Raw genomic sequence first — 15,281 nt, 5'->3', positions numbered from 1 at the left:
CAGCAGGAGGCCCCATTAGCTAAAGTGGTGCTTCAGGTTAAGAACAGTTTCAGGTTAAGAATGGACCTCCAGAACGAATTAAGTACTTAACCCGAGGTACCACTGTATTTTGAAGAGCTATCTGCTGACATTCCTCGATTTAAAGGTCTTCTCTAATTGAGAGGTGTCCAGTCCAAGTTTGATTTAAGGATGAGAAACCATAGGAATGTAGAGCAGGAGCTTTGAAGTTGCCCGTCAGCAGTTAGCAGCCCCTGATTATCAGGCTGAACAGGATTGGTGTCTTCCTAGGGTGAGATATATTGTGTTTCTATTTAAATTATAATAATGGTTTCTAAATTTGTGCTTGTGTGTTCTTATGAGTTTGGAGTGTTGGGCTGTATGCTGCGATCCTTCTAATCCCTGGATTCAGCAAGTGTTGAAATATAGGACACCTAATGAGGTGATCACCTGGGTAATGGGCCGTTAAGGGGAACAAAGGAAAGGGGCTCAATGTGAGATGGCAAATTGGTGGAAGCCAGTGAGGCCCATCCCTCAACTTGCAGTAGTTAGAAAGACAAAGCCAGAGTTGAGATCAGAGAGTTGGCAGTGATGTGAGCTACAGGGAAAAGCAAAAAGCTGGAGAGAGAGTCAGAGAGACTGTTGATTTCTGCTTGAATGCAAGGCTGTGGCTATGGGAGAAACAAGACCCTTTTGGATGTTACTTCTGTGAACCTCTCCATCACAGGGTCAGGTTGTATATATGTGTAAAAAAACTCACATATCATAAAGACACCACAGTCTCCACTGTGCCTCATTCCAAAGGAGACACAAACCATGAGTAAGCACCTGGACCCCCTGGAATCTTGCACTGCTCAGATGTTGGGGTGACATGCAACAGGATATAAATCACTGGATGCAAATTTCATGCATACTGATCTCTTCTTTTGGCCTCTTTTTCTGGCAGTGCATAACTGGCTGCTAAATGTGGCATTCAGGTCTGTGGATGGATTACTGGACCAGTTCACTCTTGGTCTTTAGAAAAAAAATCCAAGGTGTTTCTAATGAGAAGGAACATTTGCTGGGCTGGGTGAAGGGAGTGGCAGGCTGGTGTTGATTTGTAGCTGACTTTGTTACAATTTCAGTGCTTTCAGTTTTTATATTTGATTGATGGGTATTTGAAATGATTGCTTTAAATCTGTTGAAAGCGCAGTATCACTGTCTATTTTATGATTGTACGGTATATGGAACTGTCTTTCTGTTTGTAAGTGGCTTCAGAAATCTTGGTTTGCAGAGGAGGGAGCACTGCTGGAATTCTGCTGAATTTCTTTACTTTCGGCTGAGATAAAAATTTAAAATTTATATTTTGACTGCTCAGGCACTGGCTGGAATTGGAGTTCTAGCGATCACAGAGTGGGTGTACTATGCATACTAAGAATAGAAATGATCATAATGCTACCCTTAGTACCCACTTGACCTACAGATTCTGTAGGTCAAAGGTAGTCAAAGGTGGTGAAATTCTCAGACTTTCTGCTCTCTGAATTAGAATCCATAAGCCCCTGACACTGCCTTCATAATTAGCTTCATTTATTTAGGTCTTCTGCTTTATGTCCTTGGATAAATAAAATAGGTTTGTCTGCATCACATTCTCCATTGCAAGATACCAGTTTGCTAATTCATTGAACTAGTCAAGTAGGTTGGCTTACTTTATTGGCAAAAATCTGAACCTAGGTCACATTTACACCATACATTTAAAGCATACACCAGTCATGGCTTTCTCCCAAAGAATCCCAGGAACTGTAATTTGTTAAGTGTTCAGAGAGTTGCTGGGGAACCCATCAAAGAGCTAAAATCCCAGCACCCTTACAGTTCCTGGGATTCTTCAGGTGAAGTCATGACTGAAGAGTGCTTTAAATGTATGGCATGGATGCGACCCCACAAACTGGGGAAAAGATATGACTCAGTTTTGATTCTGAGCTCTGTCAAAGAATGGCAAGCATTTATTGTGTGGAAGAATGTCATATTTGCTTATGAAGGAAGCAGTAAATGGTGTGCAGGAATGTGGACTTATTTCCACAAAGGTTCAAGGAGCTAATGAGAGGGCAAAGTCAGTTGAAAGACAGGACAAGGATCCCTGGTGAAATTGCAGACTCTGACTAATTGCTCTCTCATGCAGGTATAACTGATTATGTAAACAAGAACAGGGTTGTTGTCTATAGTATATAAAGCTAGCTGACTTCTTTCCATGCATATGGTACCTATAATTAGAGTAAACCATGGATTTGTATATCTTTGTTTTTGAAATAGATTTTTTAAAAAGCCTATCTTTTATGGTATCTACCCGTGCAAGGCAATTAGCAGCATCAAAAATAACAAACATATAACAAATGCCCGTATGTCAGAATTCCAGGTTATTAAAATGACATTAAAAGATAGAAGCATTTGTTAAAAGGGTCTATTACACAGCATCATAAAGTTACCCACATGGGGAAAGGAAATTTTTGGAAAGTCTTTAAGGCTCTCCTAAAGGTCAACAAAGAAGGGACCAAACAGATTCCTGAGAATAGTCTTCCAAGATGAGAGGCACCCTGAAAAGGCTCAGTTCCAAGAACCAGAGAGCAGAGTCTCAGGTGCCGATCTTAAAATTCAGACATGTTCCTATAGATCAAGGTTTCTGACTGACAAAAACAACCAATAATAATAATAATAATAATAATAATAATAATAATAATAATACCACCTTTGGAAAAAGTCCAGTATAGCGCTGCACTGGGTTGCAGTCTTTTTCATGTCTACTTTTAGAAGATTAATCTGTTTTGTTTTCCTTACTTGGCAGGATCTGAAGACAGTGTTGACCCTCCCCCAGTACCCTGGGGAGTTCCTGCACCCTGTGGTCTATGCATGTACTGCTGTCATGCTGTTGTGCCTGTTTGCTTCAATTATCACCTATATTGTGCATCACAGGTAAGAAGGAATATGACAGTTCATTTGAGCCAGCCTCTGTTTCCATTCCGTTTTCTGCAGTAAAAAAAAGTGCTCAAAACTCACATTTCCCCCACCCCATCCAATTTTCAGACGTTTGGACCTCCAGCAGGAATTCTGGCATGCATGATTTGGTAGATGTTATCATCTCAGGTACCCTGCATCCCTCCCCCCACGGCACTTAGACTCAGCAATGGGGGGAAAGCTGTGAACTGCCATCTTCTGGGGCCAAAAGCAAGCCGAGGACTTGACCAGGTGGTTTTGCCCCTCCCTCAGCCACCTTTACCTGCTTAGATCCCTTGAAGCAATGTGTCCTTGCTCTAGATGCCATTCAGCTTTCCACAGCTTGATGGGTTGCTTGCAATGAATGAGGGGTGGGACATCCCTCTGTCATGACATTTGTAGGGGAAATCTCAGCCGCCCAGCAACAGAGCTTGGATATACTTACACTACTTTTAATTTACTTAGAATATCCAGGACTCATTTTCCAGCCTGGCAGGATAGGTGGGGTTATGTATTTATTTATTTTGAATCATTTGTATCTTGCTTGTGTGGTTTCAAGAAAACATGCAAAATAGAGATCGAAGGGCTTCCCCTGGTTCACGTTACATTGGCTCAGCAATGAGCTATTTCATCCTCATTATCAGAAATAATTTTACTTGTTTCCCAAGCGATCTGGCATTTAAGAAATCATTGCACTCCTCCCTCTGCTCCAGCCCTTCCTGATTCCCAAAGCACTTAATTCCCCATGCCTCCCTTTCTCTTAAAAAGATTTGGTGGCTGGCATGAGCAGCAGCAGTGACACACAGGGAGAGGAGCAAGATGCTCAGGCACCAGGACAAGTGAAGGGAGATGCTGTTCTCTCATACATCACCAGGCGTTTTATCCTGGTGCCCTGCTACACAGCATTCATTGGGACTTAGAGGGAGTAGGGGATAGAGAGACAAGGCAGGCACCCTTCTCACCACCTGCCACTGCTGCACCTGCCCATTGCAACTGATAAAATTTTAAGCAGGGGAAGGGGGAGATGCAGGAAGCTGGTGGAGAGGCACCCGCCCCTGTCAAAATTTGATAAGTATCATCAGTGAATTTACTCCAAAGTGGCTAATGGCAGTGATTGGCTCATAGCACCTACCACCACTATTGCCTTTCCCCGAAGGAATTACTGCATGCACATTACAGTAGTGTTACATTTCAGTGAGATGTTCCTGTAATACGTTAACAAGCTCCAACAGAAGTCATTTACTCTGGGCCACATGCAGAGACACAACATAGTGGTGTCACCCCAAATAAGTCCTTTAGTAGCTGCTGATGAGATTGCAGTCCTAATCATTAAATGAGTGGTGCACTGTCACATATTGAAGAGCACTAAGGTCTCCTTTAGTGTCAGTTTGCATTAACAGTGTTGAGCGTACAGACTTCTGTTCCATAGCATGTTTCATGGATGCACATCTTTCCACCCTTGTGCATACAGTATGCCTTGGTAAGCTTCACTGGCAATGCTTTCCCAAATGTGTCCCTCCATAGCACACAGAATGAGAAAAAGGCCATATAGCCCCCACAAGTGTGATGGGATAGCAGTGGGCTTCTGCTGACTTCTTTAAATGTACCTGTTTTCTGCTGTAACTTGTGTAGCGGCCCATGCATTCTTTAAATTTTGTTGAGTTGTCATCTTATCTGTACAAGCTGCTTGACAACATCCTGTCACACTCGAGTGCAGGGATGGGGAGTCTGTGGTCCTGTAGACATCAATTACAACTCACAGCAGTCCCAAGCAAACTTGGTCAGTGGTCAGGGATGGTGGAAGTTGTTGCTTAGCAACATCTGGATAGCCCATTCCTACGCTAGTGGGGATCAATAAATATTATCTGCAATAGGACTATCCAGACAGGAGCAGCCTTGATTGAGTGGTAGGGACACCAGATACTGGAAATTCCCACCTGGATGTTACCTTGGAATGAAAGCATTTAAATTTTCCCATTGGTGTGAATAATTTAGTTTTCTTCCAATGCACATGAGGACACTTTTATGGTGAGGTCCCTTGTGTGTCTTATGTTATAGTGGTCTCCAGGGATTCTCTCAATATACAGGCTACACACACACACACACACACACCACTCATCATCACGATAGGCATTTTGCTACTTGTGTATGGGTGTCATTTTATGTGGTTGGCTATAAGTAATTGGCATAGAAATGCTGTTTTATTGTACTCTATAAACATAAATCAGCAATAACTGATGTATTTCTTGCTTAGTTTTGTCTATGCTTGATTAATTGGGTGTTTTGTACTCCTCTAGCATACAGTAGTGTGCAATATGCACTGAAAATCTCAATCAATATGTCTGTTTATCAAGCTACTTCCTCCATTGTCTATGCTCTAGAATAAAGCCCAGTACTTAGGCAACCTTTGTGGTATGCAAGCAGAGTAGTAGGTCTCCTTCCTGTTCAGTCAGGGCCTCTGTAGCCAATGAAGAATGAGTTGTGCTGCTTCTCCCTTAAGAACATTAGAAGGACTCTGAGAGATCAATCCAAATCATCTAGTCTAGCATCCTCTTGTCATAATGCCAAACCAGGTCCCTGTGTGAAGCCCACAATCAAGAAGTAGTACACTAGCGTCATGGCTGGTTGCCCTTGGTAGCCTTATTCTTCATTAATTCATCTAACCATCTTTTAAAGCCATCACAGTTGAATTCCCTAATTCAATCATGTGCTGCATGAAAAAGCACTTCCTTTTTGTCTGTCCTGAACCTTCCAACTATCTGCTTCATTGGGTCATTCCAGATTCTAGGGTTACGTGAGAAGGAATTGCATGCCACTGGAGTAGACATGAGTACTTGGCTTGAGAGCTCATTTGTTTCCTATAGCACATGGCTTAGTTCAGAGAATGCCGTAGAGATGCATTGCCTGTTCCAGTTCTGAAGCTGAACGGCCACAAGAGCCAGCTTTGGTAACAGATTGCCTGAGAACCCCACTGCCCAGAGCTCCTTGGAGGGAAAGTGGGACAGAAAGGCAACAGCCAAATAAATGTTGACTTTGTTGTTAATTAAGCCTAATGCAAAAGCCACAATCCTTGTTCTGTAGGTAGTGCATCTTTCTGAAAGCTTCTTTGCATAACAACCTCATTCAAAGTTGCTTTGGGCTCTGTTTTGTTTACACATTCAAAGGGCTAATTGAACGCTAAAATAAGAAAACAAAGGGATAGAGAGAGCCTGCCTGCCTGCCCCTGTAGCCCCTGGTTAAACAAACGATTTCACTTGCATCTGAGTCATTGCAGGATAACTGGATCATGGAGTTAGGTAATAGCATGGCTGCTAACATGTATTGAAAGGCCAGTGGTGTTAAGAACTCAGTGAAATAACGCAGAGAAAGTGACCCAAGAAAGAGGTTGAGGCTCAAACACTGCAATTTTGTAATGCTTCCTCTATGAAAGCAAGGCTTGTTGGTGCAAAATGACAATTCTGGCTCAACAGTTTCTGAAACACCCCCAAGCTCCTCTGGTCACACAAAGGACTCCGGGGTTGGAATTCAGGGCTGTACATTCAATGTGTTGTTATGATTTATGTGTTGCTTTTCACAACAGTTATATGACTTTGTTTTTGTTAACTTCAAACAGCACAATTCGAATCAGCAGGAAAGGCTGGCACATGCTTCTCAACTTCTGTTTCCATTCTGCTCTCACTTTTGCTGTTTTTGCTGGTGGAATAAATCGTGTAAAATACCCAATTATCTGTCAAGCGGTGAGTGCATGCATTATAATTAGCATTTATTTATAATGGAACAAAAACTGAATTGCACATATTGATGACCTTCTGTGTTCTTCATGTATATGGATGGATGCATTGATCTTCAACTGCTGTTTGTTTGGAAAATGTAAAGATTTTTCTTAGTACTAAAGGGCCAGAGTTCAGCCAGGAGATCTTATCTGTCTTTCTAGGCATGGGGAACTGTTTTACAGCTCATTCCTAACCATGTTTACTTGAAAGTAAATCATACTGTTTTCAGTAGGACTTACAAAAATGTTTAGGATTATCTCTCTCAAGTCTATTAACTTCTTTCTGCGTTGTTTTTATTTACAAGTGATTCTCCTCCCCCCTCCTTTCGCTTTAGAAATATACTGAGAGTTGTTTATTATTTGTAGATCTCTTTGAGATCAAGTTTTAAGAGCGGCTTTCTTTGTTGAGTATTTCTAAGCCTTTTAAATTATGTCATCAGCACTCGAATATGTGTTTATTATTAAGTACACTTTGGGGCATCTTGTTTTAAAAATAGACTGTGCCTTGAATTAAGTGAAAGTGCAGAAGCTGGAGTTTGCTGCTGGGTGAGAGTGAGTTTCATCCTGTCTCTTCTTACTTCCCCCACTCTCCAATCAATTATATAGAGCTTTAGGATAGAAAGGGTCTCCTAAGCCATCCATGGATTGCTAAAGGTCTCCTAGGTATTGACTCACAGAAAGAGACCCTAGAGCTATTGGAGACTGGCCCATTATGGAGAATTGGGAAGTACCCCACAGCCTGCCTGCCTTCTTACTTACAACCAGTCATGGGGTAGCTGTGGCTATTACAATCTCTGCCTTCACCTACTGTTAGTCTCCTTGCTTTCTACGCTGCTAGTCCCAATGGACACCAGCCTCTACTGCCTAGAACCCTCAGTGGCTCACTTGAGCTATGCATTTTGCAGATGAGGTCACTGCTGCACCAACTTTGATACAGAGTCAGAGAGCGATGGGACTAAGGCACTCAATATGGTCTGGTCATATTGTTATGAATATCTTTCAGCTTGTATGGCCTGAGAACAGGGTCTCCTCAGTGGTGGCACTGCAATTGTTGAATGCAGTTTCATGGGACTTTGGATGAGCCCATCCCTTGCAAGCTTTAAGCAGGCCTCAAAGACCTCCCTCTTTACCGCTGCCTTTAGCAACTAACTTGACCTGATGTTATCTTGTGTGGAATTAGCCTTTATCCTCTTGGCTTTTAATGGTTTATTTGGAATTTTTGGAAATATTGTTTGGATTTTTTGTGATTTTTATGCTTGTATTTCATTGCTTGTTCGATATATGGCTTGCAAACCACTTGGAGAAGATTCTCTCCCACCCCCCCCTAAAAATCAGTATACCATTAATATTTTAAAAATAGATAAATCCTAAATGCATTTACTAGGGAGTAGGCCCCAATGGAGGGTGGGGCATGCATAGGGTTGCATTGCTATACACTTATCAATAAAGTTCTCAATAACCCTTTGCATATGGTCAATATTATCAGGTCCATGTTGCAGGTGGTTTTTCAGGTTGGATGCAAGAGTCTGTAACTCATAAAGCTACCTAGTGGCTTCCTGGCAGAGATGAAAGTTAACATCGGAGGCTTCCTGTATTGCAGCTCAGTCTCTTAAATTGCAACCCTAAGCCCTAGGAGAATGTTAAAATCCCAAGAGCAAGGCTGTGTACACATTATACATTTAAAGCACACACACGTAGAAATGGTTTACCCCTCACAAAGCTATAATTCCCATCACTTGACAAACTGTAGTTTCTATGATCGGTGTGTGTGTGCTTTAAATGTATGTGGGGTGTACCCGGCCTAAATCACACTGAATTCAGTGTTCCCTACTCACTGATTCATTTTGCTCCTGCCAGGCAAGAGTGTGGTGGTAAAGAAATGTACTATGCAAAAATTGCAAGTGCTTTGTGGCTATCTGTGGGAGGACTATGGCTGTGGAAGAAGCAGGAAGTAATTAGAAAAGAAAGCTGGGACACACATTGCGTCATGAACCCTGAGGGAGCATCTCTCCAACAGCTGTGAAAAAGGCAAAGCCCTGGCTAGGGAGCCCTAGGAAGAGATTGCTTAGGAATGTACTAGATATGGTCTGGGGACATTTGAAGTACATTGTACAATTCTGACTGCCCAGCTTCAGGTGCAGATCAGCGGGCTGAAGCATCTCCCTGTGAGGAAAGACTAAAGCTTTGGTGGGAATTTAAGGGGGGTGTGTGCGTGCATATACACCCACCCACCCACCCACACCAAGGGAACAGGACACAATAACTGATTTATAAAGTCATGCATGATACAGCAAAAGAAGATAGAGGCAAGTGTTTATCCCTCTCTCGGTGAAAATGAAAAGTAGATTCAGTACAGGCAAAAGAAGCTAACAGAGTAATGCAGACTCCTTCTGCAACTGAGCCTCGGGTGATGCTGTCTGGCTAGAGCAGTGTGGCAGCTCCAGGCTTGTGCAGCAATTGGTACCTTGTGCGGTGGAGCGAGTAAGGACTGGTGTGGGCAGGGGTGGGGAAGTTAGGAGTGCTTTGTAGTTTGCTCAGCTGGTGAATAATGAAATGGATGGAATGCACTGCCGCAAGAGGTGGTGGACAGTAGCTTAGATAGCTTTAAAGGGGGATTACAAATTCATAAAAGTTTGGTCTTGTCAACAGCTAATAGCCATTATGGTTCTGTCTCCCCCTCCAAATACCACTTGCTGAGAGAGTGTCATTGCCACCACACCCTGACTGGGGGATTTCTGGAAGCATCTGGCTGTCAACCATGAGAAACAGGATTGTGAACTAAATGGAGCTCTGGTCTAATCCAGCAGGGCTCTTTACATTGAAAATAATTCGGTTGAAGATATGGGCAGGGCTGTGTGAGGTTTTTTTATTTGTAACTTGGACATCCATATACTATAGTTTAAGCTTTGTATGACAGCATCACTAAAATGATCAGAGGTGTGATAAGGGACTTTCTGGGGAGTTTGGAAAGGTACATATCACTCAGTCTTGCCTTGTGCATATCAGACGCTGGTGACAGAGATGGGTCTTGAATTGGGCCTGAATGTCATCCTTTATCAACCAGGGCATGTCTAGGGCGGTTGCCATGCCCACTTAGTAATGTGATTGTTTATCTGGAATCTTCTCCAGCAAACATTGCTTGTTTTGCTGCAGAATGTCCTTCAGTAGAAATATTTAATAATGCCATATCCCAGTACTATATAACGGTTTCAGGTTGCCCCCTCTTAATTTCTGAAATGTGTGTCCTTTTGTCAAATAGGCAGTTGTCTTCAGATCTAGCCCACTGATAGTGAGAGTGTGAATGAACTCTCATTTAGGTATCTATGATACAAGTCTATATAACTATAATGCTAACACACAATGTTATGCATACATTAATTCTGAAGACAACTTTTTTAAGCTTAAAAGGGAACGGAGGCTTTGGGCTGATACAGATTTCCCACCCCAATTAAAATGTTACTATAGAATATATGGTGTGTTATATAAATGTGTTTTTCAGTGCATATATGTGCTGAGATATATCTGTGTGCAGTAGGGAAGTGAAGAAAGTGGTTGCTGGCATCCACCTGTCTCGGGAGACAATGGAGCAGTGGTAAAGTCAAATGATTGGAGAGTTTCAGTGCCTGCTGTGGCTGTAGAGACCAAGAAGGGAGAGACATCTTTTATTGCAGGTGAAACAGATGAAGGTTTCTAGTTTTGCTGCTGCAAATGCACCATGGCATTTATTCTTTCTGCACTCCTCCCAGCAGTCATTCCTCTCTTGGTTACTACTGGGGATACACAACCTGCCTGTCTGTCTCCAGGCACTGCGGTTGTCTGCAAGGGATTCCCGTACGATAGGGTTAATGTTGCCAGCCTTCATGTCACATTTGCAGACATCTCTGTAATGCAGAGTTGGTCTGTCAACAGGCCTGGTGCTTGACGGCAGCTCCCAATACCTCGTCCTTGGGGATCTTGCCATCTTCCATTCTGTGGACATGACTGGGTTAGCGTGGGTGTCATTAAGACAGAAGTGTTAGCATGCTGGGAATGTGGGCTTGCAAGAGCACATCTTTGTTTGAGATTCTGTCCTGCCATGTGATGCCCCAAATCATCCTGATCATACATTTGGAAGGCGTTGAGGCGTTGCTACTGGCAGGTGTAAATCGTCCATGACTCATTTCCATAAAGCAGCATACTCAACACACAAGCCTGATGGCCCTTCATCTTGATATTGGTCATTAGTATCCCATTCTCCCAAACCCTTTTGGAAAAGTGAGCCATTGCCATAGCTGCCTTGCCAAGATGCTTGTCCAACTCAGTGTTGATGGAAAGGTTGCTGGTTATGATGGAGTCCAGGTAGTCAAAATGCTCTACCATCTCAAGCATGTGGTCACCAATGCTGATGTGTGGATTGCTGGTGACATGCTGAACCACTGTGTTGGGCTTCATCAGGCAGCACTTCTTGCAGTCTTGGACAAGACGGTTGATGAGTCTCTGTAGAGCTTCCTCAGAGTGTGCTGTCAAGGGCTGCATCAACTGCAGACAACATATCTTGGATAAGAACCTGCCACACCTTTGTCTTGGTGTAGAGATGTGTCAGGTTGAACAGACCCCCCCCCCAGTCACTCCTTGAATGGAAGTACACTCTGGCTTCTGCTGAGCTGAAGGCATAGGAGACCAACAGGGAGAAGAAGAGTTGGAGCAAGAACACAGCCCTGTTTCACGCTGCTCTTTATAGGGAAAGCTTCTGAGGATGAATCATCATACTGGACAGTGCCATGCATGTTCTCATGGAAGGACACAATCATCTTGTGGAGCTTAGATGGGCATCCTTTCTTGTTGAGCAGTATAAGGAGTCATTTTATGCTGACAGGGTCAAAGGCCTTCATCAGGTCCATGAAGGCAATGTACAAGGGGTGTGTCTGCTCCCTGCATTTCTCCTGCAGCTGGTGCAGTGAGAAAATCATGTTGACTGTTGACCTCTGAGCTCTGAAACCATGTTGTGACTCAGGATAGACCCTGTCAGTGAGTAATCTGTTGAGAACTACATGGTCAAATGCTTTCCTCACAGTACTCAGCAGGGAGATTCCACAGCAGTTGTTACAATCATGATGATCACCTTTGATGTGGTTCATGATCAGATGTATTGCTGTGGTTCAGCTGTATAAGATTAGGTTTTATATGTGCTGATTTAATGTTTAAGTGGTCTTCTTCAGTGTGTTGTTTTAAGTGTTGTATACCGCCCTGGGATAATGACCGATAAAAGACAATTAATAAATTGAACAAATAAATAATAGGGGTTGTAGCCAATGCTGGCCTTACTCAGAATAGACCTATTGAAATCAAATAGCATGACTGCCTTAAGTTCATTAATTTCACTGGGTCTACTTTGAGTAGAATTTAGTTTAATACAACCCAAGATAAATAATCTGGTACATTAGCCTATGATGAGCCATAGTCAACACAGGTTACTTTCATCTCTCTTCCCACTTATAAACATGCAAATTAGTGTTCTACAGTTCCCTTAACCATTGGCATTTGCTTGCTATGACCTTAAACTGAGACATATATGGCAAATCTCCTGTCTTTGTAAGATAGTGTGCTAAAATATCACAGGCTTATCTACTAATGTAGAAAATGCAAAGCCTTGATATTGGCGAAACGTTGAATGTTATTATCTGACATATTTCTTTTCACTATTCAGAGATACATATCTATTAATACATACACTGGTGCCTGTTAATTAGGGGCAAATCTAATCGCCGTTCTCTTTATCTGTGGTTTTGCAAGGAGGGATAGCAGGGTAGTTTTTAGGCAGCTACAACTAGGCAGTTACAAGGGCACAAAAGCCTTTCAAATCAGAGTCCGGTGGGTTACCTTACAGATTGCAAGTAACTGCATTAATATGCTAATGAAAAATTGATTTCCCCCCCCAAGTTGGGGGGGGGGTCAAGGAACCAGATTCAAAAAGAATCATGGCCAGGTTTTGCTCTTTGGCAAACATATGGTTCTGTGGCAGTCACTTTTCCTTTCCTTTCCTTTTTTTCAAAAGCCTATGCTGACTTTAAACGGCTCTGCCACAGGCTAAGCTGCTTATGTGACTGCTCTGACTGTTCATGCTGAACTGAGCACAGATGAGATTTTTGCACCCAGTCACAACAAACACAGATTTTCAGGCAGTTGCAACTAAATGCCAAAATCTGATTCTTGAGTTTTGAATGTGCAGCCACATGACTAACATAGCTTCATATACCCACTTAAAAAAAAAATAGCAAGAAGAACACATGGCACAAAATTTTATATATATATATATATATATATATATATATATATATATATATATATATTAAGCTGGCAAAATAGCAGGGCAGAGTCTTACAACAGAGGCTATTTGGTGGCGTTCATCTTGTATTCAGTTTTAAAAGGCAAGATAAATACTCCTTCTCAAGTAGTACTTTGGGAAGCTCTCTTCATATCCTGGACGTATACCCTGGGCATATGCTCTTCATATTCTGGGTATAAAAATAAGTTTTTAAGAAACGTTAAGAAAGTGATACAGGCATTGTGATGGCTTGTGAACGCTCTCCGCAAGAAATGCCTCTGTTCACTCAGAGATACATATATACAGTCTTTATTTTACATATGTACAAGCAGCACGTTACAATCATGCATCCGAATCCTCCGGCTCAGATTCTTGGAGTGCCTTATGCCCGCCTCTTCTCCAACAGAAAAGACATGGAATTTTCATGTGATGTCTCTGTCCCCTCCTCTTTAATATTCTCCTTTCCTTGGCAGACGGAACAGGCATTGTTTCACTGTCTGTGCCAGAACTTCCTGTGCAGTGTTGAGGCTCTGGTCCAACATCTGTGAGCCGTCCCTCCTCCTGGCTTTCCCTTCTTTCCTCCACCGCCACTTCCTGCCCCCCTTCCTCTGCCTGTCTCTCCTCCTCCCTTTCATTCTCCTTCAATACCATGACAGGCATGGACAGGGAAAGTGTGTCACGGAACAGTAGAAACGGTATGGGCACTGGCCAATAGCTGCCTGCAACATTCATGCAGCCATACAGCACCTGCAACTGGAATGGAAGTGCTTGCTGTAGGTGAAACTTCATCTCCCCTGCAATAGCAACTTAGTATTGAGAAAATAAAAAAAAATCCCAGGAAGTAGAGCAATAGCTGGGGGAAAGATGAAAGGTCCTTGTGAAATGTGTGTGTTGATCTGCAGAAGATAATGTGGATACTTCACTACCGTTGTGTTCACACAGATTTTTCATAGCCAAAGAAAACCCTGAAATAAAAATGCAGAGAGGGAAAGGGAAAGAGAGAGGGAGGAAAAAAAATTGACTAAGGAAAAGAAGTACAACTTAAGGTTCCCCAAGGGAGCATTACATGCCAGCATGTTATGTAGGTTTACACAAGTTTTTATTTGGGTAATCAATAATGAAACCAGTCATTACCATAGCAACTGCCACATCACATAGTCCTTAAGCTGTCTCTGAAGATGGCGAACAGATTTTAAAGGCATGCACAAATAATGCGCCTTCTCATAACTTTCTTTTAAAACACATGGTGTTAGAACCAATGGGAGATTTGCTGTTGACTTTACTAGGGTGTGTATTGTGCTTGCTTATCACATGTTGGTACATGTGCTATGTTCAGATTTCAGACACTTCAGCACTCCAGGCGCACACAGATATGCCTGCCATGTGCTATTAAAAGGGAACTTACTTATTCTCTCTCACATATTATTTGTACAACAGCTCAACCCACTGAGACTTCCTGCAAGTATCACATCAGTGTTAAAGCAGCCATGCACTTTAAACCTGGATTATAAATCTCCCCCCCCCCCCCGTTCGTATTCTTACTTGAACCCGTTCAGTACAGTGGTACCTCGGTTTACAAACTTAATCCGTTCCTGAAGTCCGTTCTTAAACCAAATCCGTTCTTTAATGGAGGCACGCTTTCCCTAATGAGGCCTCCCGCCACAGGTGCCCTTCCACTGTTTGGCTTCCGTTCGTAGACCGAGATGAAGTTCGCAAACTGGCACACTACTTCCGGGTTTTGTGGAGTTCATAAACCAAATAGTTCATTAACAGGGCTGTTCGTAAACCGAGGTACCACTGTACTCAAGGAAAGGCAACCTACACGTGCTCAGAAACATTGAAGCCTCTGCTGGCCTTGACACAAGGTGGAAAGATAAATTCCCAGGCAGGAATCCTTCTGTGCTGCAACTCCACCTCCACCAGTAGGAGGGCAGCAGTAGCAAGACCAACTGCAAAGCTGGCAAAACTTTAGCTATCATTTTCCTGCTTTGCCTTGCTACTGCTCAGTGTTGAAGGGAGAAGAAAGATGTCTGAACATCCCTGGAGACGGATGCAAGACCCACCCAGCATGGATTTGAAACAGCTGGCCTTACACCAGACTTTTGGCTGGGGTGGGGAGGCTAAAAGGGAAAAATAATTGTTTATCTGCTAATTAGTGTGTGCATGCATTCTTTGTTTATTATTTAAGTATTTGTTGTTGTTTAGTCGTTTAGTCGTGTCCGACTCTTTGTGACCCCATGGACC

At 42.7% G+C, this 15,281-nt stretch overlaps 1 protein-coding gene across 1 annotated transcript in view; it reads left to right on the top strand.

Annotated features, from left to right (window-relative positions):
• The window catches only part of ADGRA1 (adhesion G protein-coupled receptor A1), a 310,291-nt gene that overhangs the window by 247,055 nt on the left and 47,955 nt on the right, over positions 1 to 15,281 (top strand). The window contains exons 15-16 of the mRNA XM_053388799.1: positions 2,813 to 2,940; positions 6,575 to 6,698. Coding sequence (XP_053244774.1) covers positions 2,813 to 2,940; positions 6,575 to 6,698 — 252 coding nt within the window. The remainder of the gene's footprint in view (positions 1 to 2,812; positions 2,941 to 6,574; positions 6,699 to 15,281) is intronic.

The sequence above is a fragment of the Podarcis raffonei genome, chromosome 5 (assembly GCF_027172205.1).
Source record: "Podarcis raffonei isolate rPodRaf1 chromosome 5, rPodRaf1.pri, whole genome shotgun sequence".
NCBI lineage: Eukaryota > Metazoa > Chordata > Lepidosauria > Squamata > Lacertidae > Podarcis > Podarcis raffonei.
Note: the sequence above shows the minus strand (reverse complement) of the source record. Positions and strands in the feature narration are given on the sequence as shown.